Raw genomic sequence first — 20,888 nt, 5'->3', positions numbered from 1 at the left:
AAGAGTTCCCTTAACATGCATTTATTTATGGGAATTTTGATTTAACAAAATACTAACAAAATACCGATTCTTCATTTATAATTATAAGGGGTTTCAGTTTATTCAGATCTTGTGGACTTGCAATATATATATATATATATATATATATATATATATATATATATATATATATATATATATATATACATACACACACACACTCACATATAATTTGAAAATGTGTGATAAAGGCATTTAAAATGCATCTGAAAAGTTGCAAAAAAAAAAAAAAAAATGACTAAGGCATCATAAAAAGTTTCTGTTTTAAGTGGTATTTAACAACAACAACAAAAAAGCCTTGTTTGTTTTAATAAAAATGAATCCAACATAAACGTGACACTATATCATACAATTGTAGAAGCAGCAGGATTCTAAAAAAAACACACAAAAAAAAAACTAGATGACTGTTTATTTTCATGCAGAAATAATTTGTGATCCATAGTTTACTTTTTTATTTTTTTTTTAATTTTTTTTTTTACTTTCACTGTTCTTACTAAACAATGCACTCAGACGGAAATGTAATTTGAGCACTTTGTTTTCTCATCAGACTTCAAACATGTGCGCCATGAAAGTGCCTCAAACATCAACCTGTAATACTACTGCCATTCTGTGAGTTATTTGCTTTGGATTGTCCAGGGAACTGTTTGACAATACGGCAGAGGCATGGAAAATGGGTAACATGTTTGTTTTGGAACAAGATGCATATATTGACCACTGGTTTGAAGCAGTCCTAAACACGTAGCGTGTTCACCTACTCCCTGGATGCTTGCATGATATATTTCAGCATCATCTCATCGTTTCCCAAATTCAGTCTCGGCGAAATCCACTGTTAGAATATTATCAGTGACATCGGTGTTTGATTCCTTACAAAAAAAATAGTTTGAAAAGATTATACGAACAGAACCTCAACTGTAGAGACGGCAACAGGAGAAAGTGTCTGTGTCACTGAGTTTTGTTCACAGGGACCAATGGGGGAGGGATGAGAAAATATTTTATTGCCCGCAGGATTGCTCTGTGGTTTTCGTTGAAGTTTAAATATCTTCCACTCCCCATATTTTAGACCTCCTCTTGGCATGAGTGGAAACCAAACAGCATTGTATCTCTACCTCATCTGCCATGGGCTGAGAAAAAAAGGGGGAAAAAAAGTAACTGTTGCTCAAGCCACATATTTCTCCCATGACTCTTTGCTCATCTCTTGGCAGCAACGACGTGTTTCCTTACCAAAAAACACCAATAAATCAGATTAACAACTGAAAAGACCACCGGTGTTGAAGTTTGATGCAGGCACAGGGATTTTGTGATGTTTGTTTGTTATGTATCTGTCATTCACCTACTCTTGTATCAGTAACAAAAGCGGCCATTGTGTAATCTCTTCAAAACTGAGCAAAACACAGATGGATTAGCGCTGTTAACATCCGTGCCTCATAAACGTTGGCTTTGGTCCGAGTTAAATTGGGATTTACACAGGGCGAGAGCTGCTGGAAAAATAAGAAGGGGTTTGGATTATCTCTGGCAGTGTGTCCCATTTCATCCTTTTTTTTTCCCCCAACCTCTCTTTTTGTCATCATCACTGGTTGCAGATTGTTAATCTCCATGTGGCCTGGATAGGTCTTCATCTGTTGGATTACAGGACTGTCTTATTGCAGGCGCTGACCGGGGCGTATGGTCAGAGAGGGCAGCTGTTTGCAGGTGCATGTGATGAGGGCTTAAATTTGCTTTCGAAAAGCCCATTTACCTAAGAGGGTAACCTTGTTTTTCAACCTTGTTCTTTCAACAACAAAAAAAGGAAAAAATGCAGAGAAGACAGACAGACAGTCACATGGCCTGGCATGGGCTTTCTCTCTGCTGGACCTTTGCCTTTCAGGCGATCTTTTTTTATGACTTTTTCTCCTGTGGCTTGTTTTGAAATCCAGATACATTTGTGCATTTCTCGTTCTTCCCAGACTGTGCAGCGGGCACTAATGACCAAGTAAAAAAGGCGCAGGCACTGACGCATCACCATGCTGTGCTGGCAAGCATCGTGACTGGTTCCACAACTCCTCCTGCGCCCTGCTCATCGCCAGAGCTGTGCCGCCGAGACCCCCATTAGAGAGGGACGGCGCTTGGAAGGACATGATATGTTGGAATCTTGAAAACGGCACAAAGGATTTAAACCCGACTTGTGAGTGAAGGCAGAATTCCAGAAAATATTTGACTTTTGATGTTCACACACAATTAAAACTAATGAATCAGGGTCATGTTAGAGTAGAGAAGTGGAAAACAAGTCGTTTACTGACAGTCAGAGTGTAACCAAAGACACCAGCCCATACATTTTCACATCCATTCATCTATAGTTAGTCCCTTATTAGGACCCCAGCACGCACCCTTCCCTGTGGAGGAGCGGCGAGAACGATCGACACGGTCGTGGTTTGTTTTGTCTTGTTTTACCGGAGGCTTTGCCTCCGCTATTTTCAGCTGACCCTAATCAATCCCCAGATAACCGAATCCTGGGCTTTCAAGAGCCCCATTAATTAGCCCTTTCGCTTCCTTCTGATTTGAATCCTTTAACGTCATGCTTTTGCAGTAAATAGAGTTTGAATTTTAAAACATGCACCTCATGGGTGCGACTTAAAGGGGAATATTTAATCATAGCTGTCTAAATGAGAGGATCATATTCTTTTAAGTGGTACCGGATGACTGCTAATGAGGATTCGCAGGGTCCCTGCAGAACTCTTTTTTTTCGTATTTGTTTTATTTGGTTTCTGTCTCATTGCACTAGGAGGTCAAAGGGTAAGAACACTCTCCATTTTAGTATTGGGAAGTAAGACATATTTAGGTCTTAAAAAAAACAAAAAAATACAACCAATCCAAAGTTTAGGATCAGTAAGAAATGATTTCATGTATATGGAAGTTTTTATTATTATTATTATTATTATTATTATTATTATTATTATTATTATTATTATTATTATTATATAAATTATGGTTAATAAGCAAGGATGCATTCATTTGTGTCAAAAAGTGACAAGAACAAAATTATGTTTCAAACTTTTGAACTTTGTTCATCAAATAATCCTGAAAAAAAGTATTACAGCTTGAGCACCAAATCTGCATGTTAGCTTTGTTTTGCCATTACATGAATACAATTTTAAAATATTAAAACAAAAGTTGTTTTAATAATTTTACAATGTTACTGTTTTATTATATTTTTGATCAAATAAATGCAGCCTCGTTTGCTGTGAAGCTGCTTTTATAGACCCTAAAACTTTTAAATGGTAGTGTATGTTAAAATTTAATTTACCGTAATTCAATTAAATTTTAAATAACTGTATAATACATATTTTATAAAAAATAAAGTAAATACATTAATTGTATTATGTATGCTGTTTAGAATGTTAAATCTGGGTTGTTTTTCTGATTGTTTTGCGCATAGTAGCAGTATCATCTCCTCAAACTTTATTTGGGCCATCCGCAAATTTGCACTCAATCATTAACATCTTAATTTAAAATGCCCCTTAAGTGTAGCTCCTAGAAAAGCGTCTAATAATTAATCACTAATATGTTTGTTAATCTGCATTAATGCCGAGTGCTGCGAGTGCATGTTAGTGAAGTCATGTTTACGTGTGTCTGTTCAGGACTCCTCTCTTCCAGTTTTAGCTTGAGAGGCACGTTGAGCCCCAGCAATCCCTGCATAACATAACTGACATATTAATTAACCCTCCTCTATGCTGTCAGTAGGAAATAAGGCATCATGGCCACATGAAGGCTGTTTTAGTTACTAGACTGACAGGCCGGGTAATAGGCATCCCTGCAGTCGCCATGTCACCTCCCCGCAGGTCAACCAGTCTTAGTCCAGAGGAGGTAGCAATCACATCCACAATGTAGCGAATCAAAGAGGTTGCAAAATTAATGAGGGAATCAACGTCAAGCCATGGGGGAAAGGCAACATAAAAGAACCGGAAATGAGAGGAAATAAGCCCTCACTAATACCTCATCCAAGGAGATTCCACCCAAGTGGGAGGTGTCTTTTGTCAAAGCACTTCTGCCCCGGTAATTGTTTTTGACCTTCAACATCGTCATTTTTGTGCAGAGAGCTCTTTCTCAGACAGTATACAGAAAGGCAATGCTGAGGAGCTCAGAGATTTGTCAAAGCCTCTTTTGTGCGACGTGTATGAGCTCTGTAAGGCCGTTGTTCGGTAACATACCTCCACTTTATCAAGAGGATGAGCCGCATGAATCACATGGATACTGTCAGGGTTTTGAAAGGACTTCAGGCAAGCAGTTTGGGCCAAAGAGAAGGATTTCAAACCCGTGCAATGAGGGACATTGTATTCATAGGGAAGCCTCTTCATCAGATGGGTTGTTAGCATGTAGGTTTGCTATGCTAGTCTTTTTGTCTGCAGAATAAAATTGGGCCTGTGTCTTGCAGTGGATGAAATTAGGGGTTTGTGCACCTATTATTATTTTTTTTTATTAGAATGTGGTCAGTTGATGGAAAGTGTGTTATTTCAACCCAATATTTTAGGCACACTTTATCAAAACCTAAAAAAAAATAAAAATAAAACAATTAACAATCAACAATACACATGTGTTATTTATTTTATTTATATGTATAAGTGGGAAAGATTGCTCACTGAGCTTCTCGTAGTGTAAAATGTAATAAAACTGTCTTTGAAGTACTCCTAATTTAATCTTATTAAAACCTGTAAAGTGTGCTTTGGATTTAAAGGCACACTTCAGAGTGAACTATTTTTGAGGCGATGAAGCAGTGCCAGTGATCGCTGTGAAGCTGCTCACCAGATCTCTTGGCTAGGCTCAGAACTTTAATGGAAGCACACCAGCAATCAGCGGCCTGGCTGGATCACAGTGACAGAACATGTGGCCTCAGCTTCAGATGTGTAATTAAGGTATACGAGCTGGGATTCGAAGAGGAACTTTCAGAACTCTTACCATGCACCTTAAATCGAAATAATTGTATTAGCATTTCCATTTGTATAAATGTTTCTGAGAAATCAAAATTGTAAAATGACTGTCAGCTATAAGATTAAATGTTAAGTATGACGGGTAGTGGTTTTTATTTTCTACACTTTATTTTTGAACTCTCTTTTGGTAATATTTTTGTTACTTTCCTGCTGCTAATTACTTTGTAATTAAGTTATTGTTTCCAAATGTGAAATAGTGTTTTGTTCTGTCTCTCTGTCTGGCTCAAGGGAACATGACAAAGACCCACAGCTGTTCTTCCAGACCTTACTGAAACTCAAAGAACGACAGCTGAGCTTTGAAGTTTCCGTCTTGGGAGAGACCTTCGCTGACGTTCCAGGTACATCATGTGCTGTGGGGATTAGAAACGGGCATGCAATTAAACAATTACAATATGATATTGCTTTTATACAACAGTTCTTTCAGACAAAATGTTCCAGTTAGTTAGTCATATAATTTTCTCTTCACCAGAATCTGCTTGCTTTATATACTTACTTACTTACCTTTCTGTTCCTACTTTTTTATAGAATGATTTAGTTGTTTGGCACCTCTGATGTCACGCATAAATGTAATTAAATTTTTATCTCTGAAACACATTTGTAAAGTACATCGCTTTAGGTTCAAAGATCATCTGTTTATTGCACACAGGCAACATTTTCATTGGCAAAATACACTCCCCATTAGTGGACAATTATGTTTTAATATCTTTCGGACAGTCTAGAGTATTTATGGCGTTGTGTTCATTCCTTTATGTGCCCACACAGTCTAACACTGCCAAAGTGAGACTTACAGGAAACACAATCTCTTATATTGAGATGCAAACTTTTATCGCGGCATAAACAGCTGCAGGACCAAAAGAAATAAACAGATCGTAAAGGTTGCTGATGTTATGAAATTATGTTTACGATTGCTCGGAAGGCAATCACACTGAAACCGTTTTAATCTATTTTGATTTTGCTAATAGAATCACATTATTGATTATTTGTGCCCTTCTCTCTTTTATGTACAAATTTATGATGACCTTGCTTATTTTATCTCCTCGCAAAATATGACCAAAACTTTAAATGTCCCTTTCTCCACTAATCGTTACACATCGATATTGAGGCTTCTGTCCCTTTCTCCATTCCTTCCCACTATAGACATATTTTCAGAAGCCAAAGAACAGTTGGTTGACCACATCCAGCACTGGGGTTTCATGCCCAGTAAGGAAGATTACCTCAAAGCTCTGTGCCAAGCAGATGTCGTTGTTTCCACGGCCAAGCACAAGTTTTTCGGAGTAGCAATGTGAGTTTCATCTGCTGTCTGTCACAGAATTATGTTCTCTCCAAACAGAAAGGCACCACAATGGTTTATTCACATTTATTAGCAGAAGTTTCGTTTGCTATTTTTATGAAATTACAAAAAAAAAAACATTTCAATTTTGGTGAATTTAGTCATTCCTATTAGTAAATCACCACATATTTCATAGTGACTTCCGTTTGTTTCATAATCTGGATGCATAAAGTATTTTCCATCATGTCACATTTTAACATGATGATTACCTTGAGCATTCAAATCTCCAAAGACAAAACAGGTCCAAAAAGAGTTCATGGCGTAAAAGAAAGTTTTTTTTTTTTTTAGTTTTTTTATCCCAGAGGCCTGTCCTCTCTATCTGGGGTGTGTTTCACTGTCAGGAGGGTACTGCATGTGTTTTGGAGGGACCTTTGAAAGCACCACCATTGATGTGTTCAGCATCGCCTGGATCGATATCTTCAGTCACCTGTGCTTGACTTTTGAAGAGTCTGCTTGATAATGCCCAGGGCTAAGGTAGCACTGATCCCAAGTGCATTAGCAGGGGTTGGTTTTACACTGGGGAATTCACTCATCCCTTTTCTGTACACCAAATGTATACATCCTATTAAATGATAGCATTGACAAATTTTCTTAGCAGTGATATTGATTGGATGGAAACATCCTTTGCTTTGCGGGGTTGACGGTTTAGACTTGTGCTCCCTCTGGGACTTTTACTACATATGGCTGAGGTTGTTCTCGATTTCATTAGATCAAAGTCCAGTGGAATGGAGGAATAAGGAGACTTCTCAGCTGTGTGTGTTCAAACAGTGATCAAACACCTGCTGTCAGCTTTTATTAATAATTGGTTTACTCTCATTTAATTAAATTAGGCTATGATGTTCCTTAACTTTGAGCAACCATATAACATTTTTTTTTAACGTATTTAATGAAAACACTTTAGAACAGGAAACACTATTCACTATTAATTGGTTGTTTGTAAGCATGCATATTACTAGCATATCGGCTGTTTATTTGTACTTGAAAAACACTCTTCAATTATGCATGACAGTTTTCTAGATCCATTAACCCAAACCCAAACAAAACTACCGTACTATCAGTTTAGCAGTACTTTGAGGAAAAACTTTGTTAACAGTGAATGTGTTCCCTTTTCTAAAGTGTTACTGAAAATTCTACTAACATGAAGTGATGAATTAAAAAAATGCTAATAGCTAGTTTATTATATATTATAAATACATACAATTGAATCGTCTCTGTTACATATGGTAACCTCTGTTCTCTGAAGGAGGGAACGGAGACGTCACGTTGGTTGAACAACAAATTGGGATATCACTTTGATAAACCAATCTTCATCGAGTGTAAATTTAACGAGCCAATTCACATTGGCTTGCAATTTTTACATCCAGCTGCATACTGATCACAGCGTGAGTATAAGGCAGCAGGTGCAATACATAACAGGATGTGACATTTCTGTTCCCTCTGTCAGAATTGGTATTCCTACCAAAGCGCCATGGATGCTGCCCCTTCCAGTGCCCTGTGCAAGCCACCTGTGCCCCTTTTTGGTGTAGGCCAGGGCTTGCAACAATAAGTTCCGGTCACCATTGTCGAAGCACTACCCACTCAGTGAGTTTGGATAACACTGGGAAAACATACCCCACACGTTCCGCCACGTCTGGCTGCCAAGGGGACAGAGGTGCTTGACAGGGTGTACAGTACGGACACCCTGGAGTAGTTTTAGCAAAGCCGACACTAACCGGGGCCTCTCAGTGCCACTATCCATTTGAGGTCAGTACACAGGAGGATACAGGCTCCACACAAATGCTATAGAATCTAGCGAACATGTTGGAGGTTGCCCAGCCCAAGAGGATGCAAGACTTTTAGTTGAGTGAGTTCACAACTTGTACCTGACTGCCTGTGATGCATTACAATCCTCCAACAAGAAAGTTAACCATGTTAATCCTCTCGTTATTCCAAGTCCAAGCTTAATCCACTCATTATTTCTGCTTCAAAAGTCCACTTGATGTCACGATGAGGGATAACAAATGCAACTGTGCACATGTACATTCTGACTCGAGTTAACTTGTATAATAACTTTGACTGTTTGCCCTTTTGAACTATAATAACGATTACTCGTTCAGTGCCATGGCCACTGAAATTTTTTATTTGCTATCATCTCTGTGCTCTCTGCTCTGCGTCGAGTCTGATTCTGACCACTAAAACTTTAAGATTATACGGTTCATTTATATTATTATAAAAGTGGGAGAAAATGTAAAGCGCGGTCGAAGTGTCCCTCACTGGTTGCCATAGAAACATGACACGCACTTGAGACTGCACAGGTGTGCTAGCTGGACCAACCTAAAATATGCTTTTTAACGCAATTTGAGCGTCATAGAAAACATTCATGTGACAGTTCACCTCAGATTTTGTTGCTGATTTCAAATATACCGTAATTCCTCAAATAAAAGCCGGGGCCTTTATTTACCTGAACTGCAGAAGGTAACAGGCTTTTATTTGAAGCAGGATTTTTTTAGAGGCAGGCCTTTATTTCTAATTCTGTTTGTTTGATAAGCAATTGTTTTAAGTAACCCGTTTTAAATTAAAAGCGATAGCGTTCCGGTGGACCAATATCATAACATTAGCACAGAATCAGTTCAGAATCAATCACTAAAAAAACAAACTTGGTTCTCGCGCGCTGCGTGTCAGTCTGCTTCACGCTCAATCACATGTGTGCTATATCATCAGCACCTCAGTTCTCGAATTGGACGCGTCCGACAGAAACGCTTCTCAGTTCAGTGTACTGGTGATCCCAAAACCGATCCAACTGGTTCTTGACTCGAGAACGAGAAACGCTCCGGCAGTGGGCCTGTACGTTCGTTATCTGGCTCTGCTGCACAAATTTCCACCGGCCTTTATTTGTCCGTGTTGACCACGCCCCTGGCCACTATAAGAGGCCCAGCGTTTATTTGACTACTTTTATTTAAGGAATTACGGTATTAAATATGAGTGTCTCAAGTCTGCAAGCATCATTACCGTGTGTGAACTTGCATTAACTCTAACATCTAATTGCAGAGAGAGAGAGAGAGAGAGAGAGAGAGAGAGAGAGAGAGAGAGAGAGAGAGAGAGAGAGATCCCTTTTTTGGCTTTTCCTAATTTTACAAGTTGCAAGTTACAAAAGACACAAGCAGTGTCTGATCACAGCTGGGTGTTCTCCGAATCCGATTAATCCGATAGCACCGATATTACACACATGTTAAACAGACCCGGGACCCAAAGTAATAGATTCGGACCCGAAGCGGATCTGACTGATCATTTAAAATATACACCCGAACCCGTACGGATCCCGGGTCAACGGATCTCGGATATTCTGTGAAGACCTCTAGTCTGAAGTCCTAAAGCTTTGTGTCTGGCCTTTGTAGCATCCCCGACGGAAAGCAAAGCTAGGGCTGGGTCTGCCTCTTCCCGGGGGCAGTGCTTGCAGGTTCACCACCTGATCTCTGAAGGGAGTAGTGGGCACCTTGGGCACATAGCCATGCCGGGTCTCAGGCTTAACTGGAAGTCAGCTGGCCTAAACTCTAGGCATGAATTGTCGGCTGAAAATGTGTGCAGGTCCCCTACCCTCTTGATGGAGGCCATTGCAAGCAGGAGCAGAGTTTTCAATAAAATAAACTTTATCTCCACTGAGGCTCAAATTGGCCCTACTGTAGTGATTTAATCACTAGAGACAGGTCCCAAGAGGGTATGGAGGATGGCCGGGAAGGATTTAACCTCCTGGTCCATCTAAGGAACCTGATGACCAGGTCAAGCTTACCCACGGACTTCCCTACTACAGGGTCATGGTACGCAACAACCTGGACTTTCAGGGTGGAGGGAGATGGCTAGGGTTGCTTTCGTCAACAAAAATTATGACTAAATATCGTTGTTAATGAACCTTTATCATGTGATGAAAACGAGATGAGATGCAGCATAAATGCTGGTCAAGTGACGATGAATATATTTAAATGTATAATGCAGTGTTGTTGATGAATAAACACGTGGTCTAAATGTGGTTTACAAAATAAAAACAATGCTAAAATATCTCTTCATTTTCGTTGACCAAAATGAGATGAAACTAAATCTTATAATGTTATTTAATCTTGTTTAGTCGCATTATTATTATTTTTTTGCAGTATTTCTGTTTCCTGTGTCTCACTTCAAGGGGCTGTATCAGGTCGCACTGAGCAGAAGCAGGCAACTTTACTTCCTCAAGCCCCACTTGCAGCATTATTAAGAAGATGACAAACAAAGTTAAGTCTGACACAAGGGAAAGGAACCGATGTGTGTACTTCTAACATGCTGGTTGGTAAAATAAATGTTGGAAATTCAAATCAGAGCATTCCGTATCTGGAATGGATGTATTCTTGAGTCTATAAGGTAACAGTAATATAATAAGATAAGCTTGTTTAAAATGGGTTTGGCTAAAAGAAAATGTTGCTTTTGTGTATCCTACTAGATTATTTTACTATATTGACTGGGTTAAATAGAATTGATTTACTAAAAAGAGACTAAATACAATTTAATTGAATAAAACTAGATGTCATCAGTTTTCGTTGACTAAAACTAGAAGAAAATAGTCATGAATAATTCTGACTAAAATAAGACTAAAATGCTCAGACTTTTAGTTGACTGAAACTTGACTAGACTAAAAAAGTATGAACATGACTAAAACTAATAAAAACTAAAATGACAGCTTCACACAAAGACTAGTCTAAAACTAAAATTAAAACAAGCTGCCAAAACAACACTAGAGACAGCCTTTGCTCCAGCCCTTGCTGCAAAAAGAAAAGCACAACCCTGATCAGGCATCTCTAGGGGTCTTCTCGATGAGAAAATCACCACTCGATGAACAGGTTCCAGTTCAAGGCATAAATGTGTCTTGTAGAGGAAGTGATGGTGTCCACTACCTCTTGGGGAACCTACACGTCCCGTCCAGGTTCAGAGGTCTGGATGCGTTTGCCATAGTGTGCCCAGCCTCTGAGTCAGTAGATCCTTCCTCACAGGAATCCACCAGGGAGGAGCTGTCACAAGGACTAGTTTGAGGAACCAGGTCCAAGTGGGCCAATATGGCTCTTCAAGCAAGACCTTCTACTCATACTCCCTGACCTTGAACAGCTTCTGTGTGAGAAGACTCACTGGGGGAAGCTGATACTTGTGTAGGCCCTGCGGCCAGCTGTGTGCCAGTGCGTCCATGCCTAGTGTTCCCTCGGTCAGGGATTAGAATAACTGGCAGTGAGAGGTCTCTGGAGAGGCAAACAGTTCTACCTGAGTTGCTACGAAACATTTCCAAATCAGCTGGTACATACATGGATGAAGTCGCCACTCTTCCAGGTAGTGTAGCTCGAGACAGCTCATCGTCCGTTGAGCAGGCCCGAAATATAAATGAATGGCATGAAGTGACCTCAGTACCTTAGGACTCCAAAGGTGGAGGTGGAGACTGATTTGCGACATGTGACGGGAGTGCAGGCCACCTTGTCAGTTGATGCACGGTTTACCCTGCCAGATGGAGGTGGTATTAGGACACAACTGCATCGAAACCAATGGCTCCACAGGGGGGACCCCCATGTACCCCCTCGCTGCACCAACGTTGAGGGTGGTGAGGGAGGAGGAGACTACCGGCTGGTTTCTGGCTGTTAAAAGGTGCCATCCATGACCTGGTGAGCTTGTCATGCACTTCTAGGAAAAAAGGCACCAGGGCTGGGCACTGACAACTAATCATCCAGCCTGGAAGGCTCGGGATGCAGTGGAGGTTTCCAGACGAGCCCTACCTTCTCTGGCATAGCTGTCATCCCTGGATCTGATTCAGGCATTGCCACCATCCTGGAAGCCAAATCTTCCAATGCAGCAATGGACATGCGGTCAATTGGAGGAGTCCCGCAGGATACCTCTGGTACGCTCTTTGAAGAGGGCCCAAGTTCCATTGGCTGCTCAACTGGATCAAAGGTGTAATCCTCAAACCACCTGTGCTACTGCTGAAAATAGACCCCGCCTGGCAGCCTGCCAATACGAACACTAGATCGCAGCAGAGGCAACGGAGCTCCGCCCCCCTGGAGGAAACAGATCCTGGCTCGCAGCTCCGGGATGGTCATCTTCCCGCAAAGGGAACATGACTCATCTGCGAATGCCACCTTAGTGTGTTTAATGCCCAGACATGTAAGGCAGCGATCATGACCATCACCTGGAGCCAGGTAACAACCACATCCAGAAATGCATGGGTGAATGGTATCTTATAAAAGACGATCCATCATCTTTACAAAGACACATCCATATAAGCTCTTTTAGAGAAATTGTTATTTCAGGGAAATGCTCTTTTAGTGCAGCCTGAAGTGCGCAACCCACTCGACTCGGAACGACCACCACTGAAGCATCGTACCACCAACACCAGAAGCTTCCAAGAGTGCGTTGAACTCAAAGTCACTTGAAGACACTGGATGGAACAGAACAATGTTGTTGCTTGGCTCCGAAGCGAAAAGCCAAAAAAAAAGTATGCATTGCACCTGCTGCCTTCTTATAGTCATGCTGTGATCAGCTGCAGCTGTATGCAATAATTGCATGCCAATGTGTATTGGATCGTTTAGTTTATACTTGGTAGATTGGTCTATTGAAGCATTATCCCAATTCATTGGTCATCCGTCGTGATATCGAGAGTGACCAACTGAAAGGCAATCACAGTCTACAATTGCATTGTTTTAATTACGACTGGATTTGAAATCGTGTACAATTAAATAATTTATTAGATTTATTGCATTATTTTTTTTTTATTTATTTGATTATGATTTATTTTATGATGTTTTAATATAAGTCTGGGACAAGGGGAAAACAAAATCTTTACATAATACATTTGAAAAATATATAAAAACAAAACTGATGAAGAAATGATCAAAAGTTTCTGAGATGAGTTTTAATGTGGGCTTCATATAACAAAAAAAAAAGAAAGAAAGAAAACAAGTTCAAATCTGTTCGTTTTAATAAAAATCAGTCCCTAGGACATAAAAGTGCCTGGAGTTGAAGAAACATCCACTTTCTAAATCAATTTGCTACAAAGGGCTGATGACAAGAGAAAGAGGCCGCAAGACCTCGGAACTCGAATCACCTGCTCAAATGCTTTTGCCGATCAGTCCTTGCTTCTCATTGGTCAGCTCCGTGCCACGCAAGGGGACTTTTCTCCACCGTGTTCTGTCCTCGTTATTGTGGAAATTAGCCTAATCTGATTAATTGTCAGCAGACGCCCATCCGTGCCCTCCAGAAAAACAGTAAGGCAGCCAAGCAGAATGATCGCCTAATTATATTTGAGATGAAAAGCCTGATAAGCATTTGCACGCTCACACATTAACTGCATTGACATGGAACTGACCTTAATCAGTTTCATACGACGGGCTGTCATAGACTCCAGCCGAGCGACTTTGATTTACTGTGTTCACAGTGAATTTGATCAGGGAATGGGATGTTGACATTGCAGAGTAGGTAACACTACACTAAACCTTTACTTTCTGGTGTTTGCTCAAGGACGGTGACTGTTGTGCTTTTGTTTTGCTTTTTACTTTGTAGAGAAATTATAGGTAATGTTTTTTCTTTTTCTTTATTTTCAACTGAATTATAATTTGTTGGAATAAAGATATGGGAATAAAAGTGGAAGTTTTATTGTTTTTGCATGAATAGAGAATGCATTGTACTTTTTAGCATGCGTCTGCTGGCTTTTGATGAATAGACTATTCAAAATACAGGGGTATCAAGATATGTTTTTAAAAGTTGAACTAATTTGAACTTAACATGACATTTAAAAAAATGAAGATTTATCACGTGTAAAAAAAAATTAAATAAACAAAGGTGCAGACAGATGCAAGAAAGCATGTGAGGTCTGATATGTTGCCCACCTTTAACCAAAACTGCTTGATCCATGATTCCTGCAACTGCAGGACTGTAAAAAAAAAAAAAGATGTGTTCTTTGTTCTCCTATGCTACAGATCTGAAGGTTTAACATTCTATGATCGACCATTAAGTATGTAACTATATAAACCACTTTGAAACACAACTTTGCGATTCTGAGACATTTTCCAAATCCACAGGATTGTTCGAGGAGATTTGTCCCATTGCTCAATCAGAATTTAGAAATTTCAGCCATGAATGGCAGAGGGCTAATCGGATATTAAAATATGCATGGTTTTAGCATGGGAAATGAGATGAGGATCTGATGGTGAAGGGAGAGATGGATAGACTCATTAAATATTAATACTCATTCTACAAAATATTTAAACAGCCGGTCATTTCCACTGCCAGCAATAGGGGTTCAAATGAGTTGAATCAGTTGGGAGCAAAGTTTGCCCTAGATTGAACTATTTGATGAACTAAAAGCATGAGATAGTGTGTAAAACTATGCCATAGTTATGAGGTAGCATTACAAGAGTTCATTAAGTATTTGAATTAGTAAAAAGATTTTAAATGCTTTGATCTGTGTGTAATGGTTGATATTCAACAAAGGTGAAGTACAAGATGCCGCTTTATCCGACGGGTGATAGGTTGGAAAAATAACCTTTCCTCAGGCAGCTACGATGGCTTTCTTCAGTAATGGCCAGCTTTATAGCGCTGAACTTCCATGGTGCTGTTTTAGAAATTGCTAATTGGGATAATGCATCCAAGTCATTTCAATACGTTTGGTCAATACAGTCCTGATGCACTATTGAACTGAATCTTTAATGACATAAATGTTCTCTTTCAGGTTAGAAGCGGTCCATTGTGGTTGTTACACTCTGTGTCCAAAGGCTTTGGTCTATCCTGAAATATTCCCTTGTAAAAAAAAATTTAAAATAAATAAAAAAATGTTTCATTTTCTTGATTTGCATAGCTCAATTTCATTTGCAAAAGAAGATTTATTGTCACAGGCAAAGCTGCTATGTTCAGCTTCTGTATATAATGACTTATTCATCTTAAAGCACAATCGAAGAATTTGCCATAAACCATTCTGGCATTTGTATATAAATAAGTAAATATAACCACAGTTCAATAATGTACAGCATCAGGCAGCATGGTGTCAGCTGAATTTTTAATGATGAAAGTGCCTGCGATCTCATCTGCTCTTTGAGGTTTCTGACTTATCAAATATGTATTTTCCTCTTGTAGCAACATATCTGTATTCAACACCTGAACAGCTGTGTAAAAGACTACAAGAATTCTGCAAGCGTCCTCAATTAGTCAGACACCATGTTACTCAGGTAAACAATGTTAATTTGGCTGTGAGTCAAATAAACCGCCAAGACTCCTTCAGAGAATTCTAATAAGTTTAGTGCTTTTTAGTCATAAAATACTATGAATAAACATTCATCCACAATGCCAATACATGACTAGTAATCAAAAATCTAAAAATGTAGCCTAAATTCTTTTGTGCTAAAGCTGAGCTCTTTATTCCATTGTAGAGGTACAACAAGATCAATAAAAACCATTAACTGGTAGGTCGCAAGTCTGATAGAGAAAAAACAAAAACAATTCTACTCACAATATTCAACTCTATAATCATGCACATTAGCTAAATAGTCAGTTTCACTGCAAAAGAAAATGCTTACTAATTATCTTGTTGTTTAGGTCAAAGGTCATACATCCACCGTATCTTTCTGCAAATTTGCCACAGATAGATGTTTTGATGCAAAAAAAAAGAAAAGAAAATATAAAACAGGCTACATTATACATACACAATACATTTAATAAAATATTAATACATTTTGTAAATACATTTAAATGTTTGAGTTAAAGCTGTTGTTGAAAAAAAAAAAAAAGTTACAATTTCCATCCTGCAGCAAACCCATTTGAGAGTCACTGCTCAACTAATCATAAAATAATAGGATTTCAATTCTATCGCTGTTCTCTGCTTTTTCCATCTCTTTTCCCTTTACTCTTTGATTCTCTCTTTCCTAGGTGAACCTCCACGCTTTCTCCTGGGACGCTCTGGGGGACAGTTCCAGATCTCTCCTGGGAGAAGACAGTGACAGGATGTTAACAGTCACATGTCATGAAGTGATCCCCAAGAAATACATTACGACTTAAACTCCAGCCTCGCTGTCAAAGAGCGTTTACAGTATGACCCGGAAAATCCTCTGTACCTCTCTGCTTTTATTTAAGAAAAACATCTATATGTGATTTTAATGTTCTCGTGCCGGAAAGAAAAAACAGCTTTATATTTGTGGTTAATGGAAAAAAAGAACAATCGAAAAACCTGAAACCGCTTTCGTGTTGCGCCTAGGCGGGCCCACCTCATATTTCGGTTCATATCCATTTTTATCCTTTGTGCCGGAGGACTCCAGCCTGGAATTCTGGAGTCTTCGGTTCCCACTCCGACAGAGCGGCAGCCAAGTTGCGGCTTGAAACGTTGTGGGCTCTCGCTCCACCTGAGGTTGCCAGGTTGTGACAAAGTCCCCCGAGGCTCAGTAAAGGTTGATGCAAGGCTTCCCCAGGACTGTGGTTGAATCTAAATATGGTTCTTTTATTTTCCTTGCTTCGGAGATCTGGCTGTACGTTGAAACCAGGAACCCGCTGCATAATTAAGGGGGCATGGTAACTAGCTATTTATATGTTTTTGCAAAATGTAAAATCTGGGCAAACTAACAATGGCCTGTCAGATTTTCCATAAAGATGTAAGTGTCTGCTTTCACATTACAGCAATGCCACAATCACACGGCCCACTTCAGGCCTGCCAACATATGTGTTATTGAAAGAGGTCTGACTTTTATTGCAAGAGTTATTGAAGGATTCCTCCTTTATTATCAGACATTCTTTCAATAAAGCTGCGGACTTTCTGACATTATTATTTCAGATGCATCGATTATTCAGGTGCGCCGGACAGAGGATTCAAATTAAAGGCTCAAATATAATCACGTTGCCATCTCTGTATGCGTCCAAAATTAGTCTCATTACTCCTCATTAAGTAGCAATGCTTCCGTTACAGCTCTTAGAAAAATAGTCCTAATATCCTACTGTACCTTCATATGTAATCTAATTCATATTTTAGGTGGTCAGTGAGATACTTTTGTCTGCCGTATGATATTTAGCATGAGTTCTCAAATATTATCGCTTCTCATTTGTCTCTTTTTGTATATCCATGTGTTATTTATAAGGAGCATATGGATGCGATTGACCTGTTTCCACCTTATCCTTGTCGCAATGTCAGATGAATTTGCCATCTACTCCAGGCCAACCTGAGGTCAGGACCTAATGACGCCATAAAGCCTATAACCTGCTGTTACGGCACAAAATGTCACCCCACATATTAAAAGTTAATAGCAACCTCTATAAAACTCAGTGCACATTAAACCATTTCATTGGCCTGTTGCTGTTTTCTCACTCATGGTGTTCTAGCGATATGAAGCTAATTTAATACCGACCGAATTCGATGGCAAAACAAATGTGCGGTACTCTTTATTTTTTCCCCTTCAGTTCATGTTTGGTGTCCCACTGGAGTAGCACAGAGCTTGGAGGGCTGCCATTTGCATCGTATGACTACATTTGTTGATATTTTAATATCTGACAGGGGAATCACTAAAGTGAATTTGATCTGATACAACAGGTATAAGTACTCATCTGTTTAAGGTCAGCTTTGAGTTTATATATGATATTCAGACCTTGATCAGATAATGCTTTCTCAATTATTAGATACTTGGAAGTGAAGGTACAGTAAGATTACTTTTAGTATTCTCTTTGCTGCTCTTTGCTGTTCATTGCTGTAACCAGAACAGAATTTAGAGTTGCAAATCACTGCAAATGAAACGGCACAGAATCATCACAGCCTCCTCTGAAACCAGCAAAGGGATTTAGGAAATGGAAAATGGAAATGGCACTTTAATGAGAACCCTCAAGTTCTGACTTGAGCAAAATTTAGTGGTCACAGTACAGTTTGAGCATGGTCGTCACCAAATTAGGAAGGAGTTCTTTTTTTTTTTTTTTTATATGCATTAATGTATTTATTTTACAATTTTTCTAATTACTGTTTAATAAAGGGAATAATCATATTTTAAACTATCATATTTTAAAAACGAAGTAAAGAGGGTAGGTTTTATTTAATTGTATTATTATTATTAATATATATCACACTATATTGGGTGAATTTCACTAGATTTAAATTATTGTCCATTATCCTTTTTTTTAATTCTACAGTTGTCAGAATAAATATTCCTTTAATAATAATAATAATAATAATAATAATATCTATATTTTTATTACACATATTTTTAAATAACTTTCTAAAGCAAGGGAAGTACTTTAAAGGGTTTGTTGGTTTGTTAGGAGTGGACTGTACACTTATATATATATTCTCTTTGCGTGCTGCTTGATGCCAGTTTATGTATTTTAGTTTTTTTTTTTTTTTTTTTTTCACACACCAGCTCATGTTGTGGCACGCTATCTAATTATACCATTACCTAGGGGGGGGGGGGGGGGGGGGGGGTGTACTACTGTTTGTGGTCATGCAGTACGGTTGTGTGATTTTATCACTTGTTTATTTCTGAACACAAGATGAGAAGGAGGCCCTGGCTGAACTAACAGGTAGAATATGTCTCTTTTCACTCTGAGTTCATATAACATTGCCCTGATCCCTAATCTTAAAGGAAGACCAGAGGAATGGATAAGCGAGAGAGAGAGACATAGTTGTCCTCATGTGACTCAGTCATATGCTATCAATATGCTGCCATGTTCTGTTGGAGCCCAGGCTCTTTTTAATGGGGCCTGGTGGTTAGAACATGGCAGACATCTCACAGGGACACTGTATTGTTATGCTTTCATTTACTTTTGGGCCCTTTCTTTTTTTTTTCTTTTTCTGTTTTTTTGCGGACTTACAAAGACGCTCGTTTCCATGAAGCTCTGCCAAGAAGGATGGGAAAACAAAGTGTGGGGGTGGGGTGTGTGGGAGTTTGTCGGGGTTCGGAAAAGCACAGTGGTCTCCAGTTATTACATGAAATCATTAGACGTGGAACGTCTTGGCTAACATAGAGAAAACATGAAGGCCGCAGTTTCATACAGCTTTGTGCGCCCCTCGCCCACCGACCGCATGGCGTCAATGGAGCTCTTCACACTGGTCGCAATGGTTAGCAGGCCCGATAATTTGCTGCTATTTGTTCCTAAACATAATGATGACACACACACACATATATATATATACACACACACTATCATTCAAAAGTTTGGGATCAGTAAGACTTTAAATGTTTTTTATGCTGCATTTATGAGATAAAAAAAAATAATAATAATAATAATTATAATATAAAATAATGGTTTCTATTTTATTATCCTTTCAAATATAATACATTTCTATGATGCAAAGCTGAATTTCCATAAGCCTTTACTCCAGTCTAAAATGTCAAATGATCCTTCAGAAATCATTCTAATATGCTGATATATTATTACAATTGCCAAATATTTTTTTTCAGGATTCTATTATGAATGAAGTTAAAAAAAGAACAGCATTTATTCAAAATATATTTTCTAACAATATAATTTGCTAAGACTTCTTATCAATTTTACATATCTTGCTGGATAAAAGGTTTAATTTCTTTAAAAAAAGAAAGATTAACAATTTAATGTAGTGTACATTATTAGAAGAGAAATTGATTTTAAATAAATGCCCTTCTTTTTAACTTTTTATTCATCAAAGAATCCTTCAAAACAAGTATCACAGGTTAAAAAAAAAAAAAGCAAAACAATTACCAGCACTGATAATAAATCAACATATTAGATTGATTTCTGAAGGATCATGTGACACTGAAGATTTGAGTAATATTCCATGAAGATATCTTGTAAATATCCCACTGTAAATATATCAAAACTTTTTTTTTTTTTTATTAGAAATATGCATTGCTAAGAATTCATTTGGAAAACTTCAAAGGTGATTTTCTCAATATTTAGATTTTTTTGCACCCTCAGATTCCAAATGTTCAAATAGTTGTATCTCGGCCAAATATAGTCTGATCCTAATAAACCATCCATCAATGGAAAGCTTATTTTTTCAACTTCCAGAATATATATATATATAGATTTTTTTTTTTTTTTTTTTTTTTTCAAATAAATGCAGCCTTGAAAAACATAAACAAATCTTCCTGATCCCAAACTTTTAAACAATAGTGTGTATGTGCAGCACTAATATAAATATATATAATTGTGAAACTCGTGTTTTAGATAAATTAAATTCACACAGACTGAAGAAGTTTAAGTCTTTGGTTCTGATTTTGGCTCACATTTAACAAAAACCCACCAATTCACGATCTCAACAAATTAGAATATGGTGACATGCCAATCAACTTAAAACACCTGCAAAGGTTTCCTGAGCCTTCACAGTGGTCTCTCAGTTTGGTTCACTAGGCTACACAATCATGGGGAAGACTGCTGATCTGACAGCTGTCCAGAAGACAATCATTGACACCCTTCACAAGGAGGGTAAGCCACAAACATTCATATCCAAAGAAGCTGGCTGTTCACAGAGTGCTGTATCCAAGCATGTTAACAGTTGAGTGGAGGGAAAAAGTGTGGAAGAAAAAGATGCACAACCAACCGATAGAACCAAGCCATATGAGGATTGTCAAATCGATTCAAGA

At 38.5% G+C, this 20,888-nt stretch overlaps 1 protein-coding gene across 1 annotated transcript in view; it reads left to right on the top strand.

Annotated features, from left to right (window-relative positions):
- gtdc1 (glycosyltransferase-like domain containing 1) overlaps nucleotides 1-17,038 on the top strand; it is a 36,044-nt gene extending 19,006 nt beyond the window's left edge. The window contains 3 exon segments of the mRNA XM_052566261.1: nucleotides 5,229-5,338; nucleotides 6,138-6,282; nucleotides 16,228-17,038. Of these exon segments, the coding sequence (XP_052422221.1) occupies nucleotides 5,229-5,338; nucleotides 6,138-6,282; nucleotides 16,228-16,231 (259 nt within the window). The 3' untranslated portion in view covers nucleotides 16,232-17,038.
- Nucleotides 17,039-20,888: the final 3,850 nt, after the last annotated feature.

Source organism: Carassius gibelio, chromosome B9, assembly GCF_023724105.1.
Source record: "Carassius gibelio isolate Cgi1373 ecotype wild population from Czech Republic chromosome B9, carGib1.2-hapl.c, whole genome shotgun sequence".
Lineage (NCBI taxonomy): Eukaryota > Metazoa > Chordata > Actinopteri > Cypriniformes > Cyprinidae > Carassius > Carassius gibelio.
This window is presented reverse-complemented; position numbering and strand designations above follow the sequence as displayed.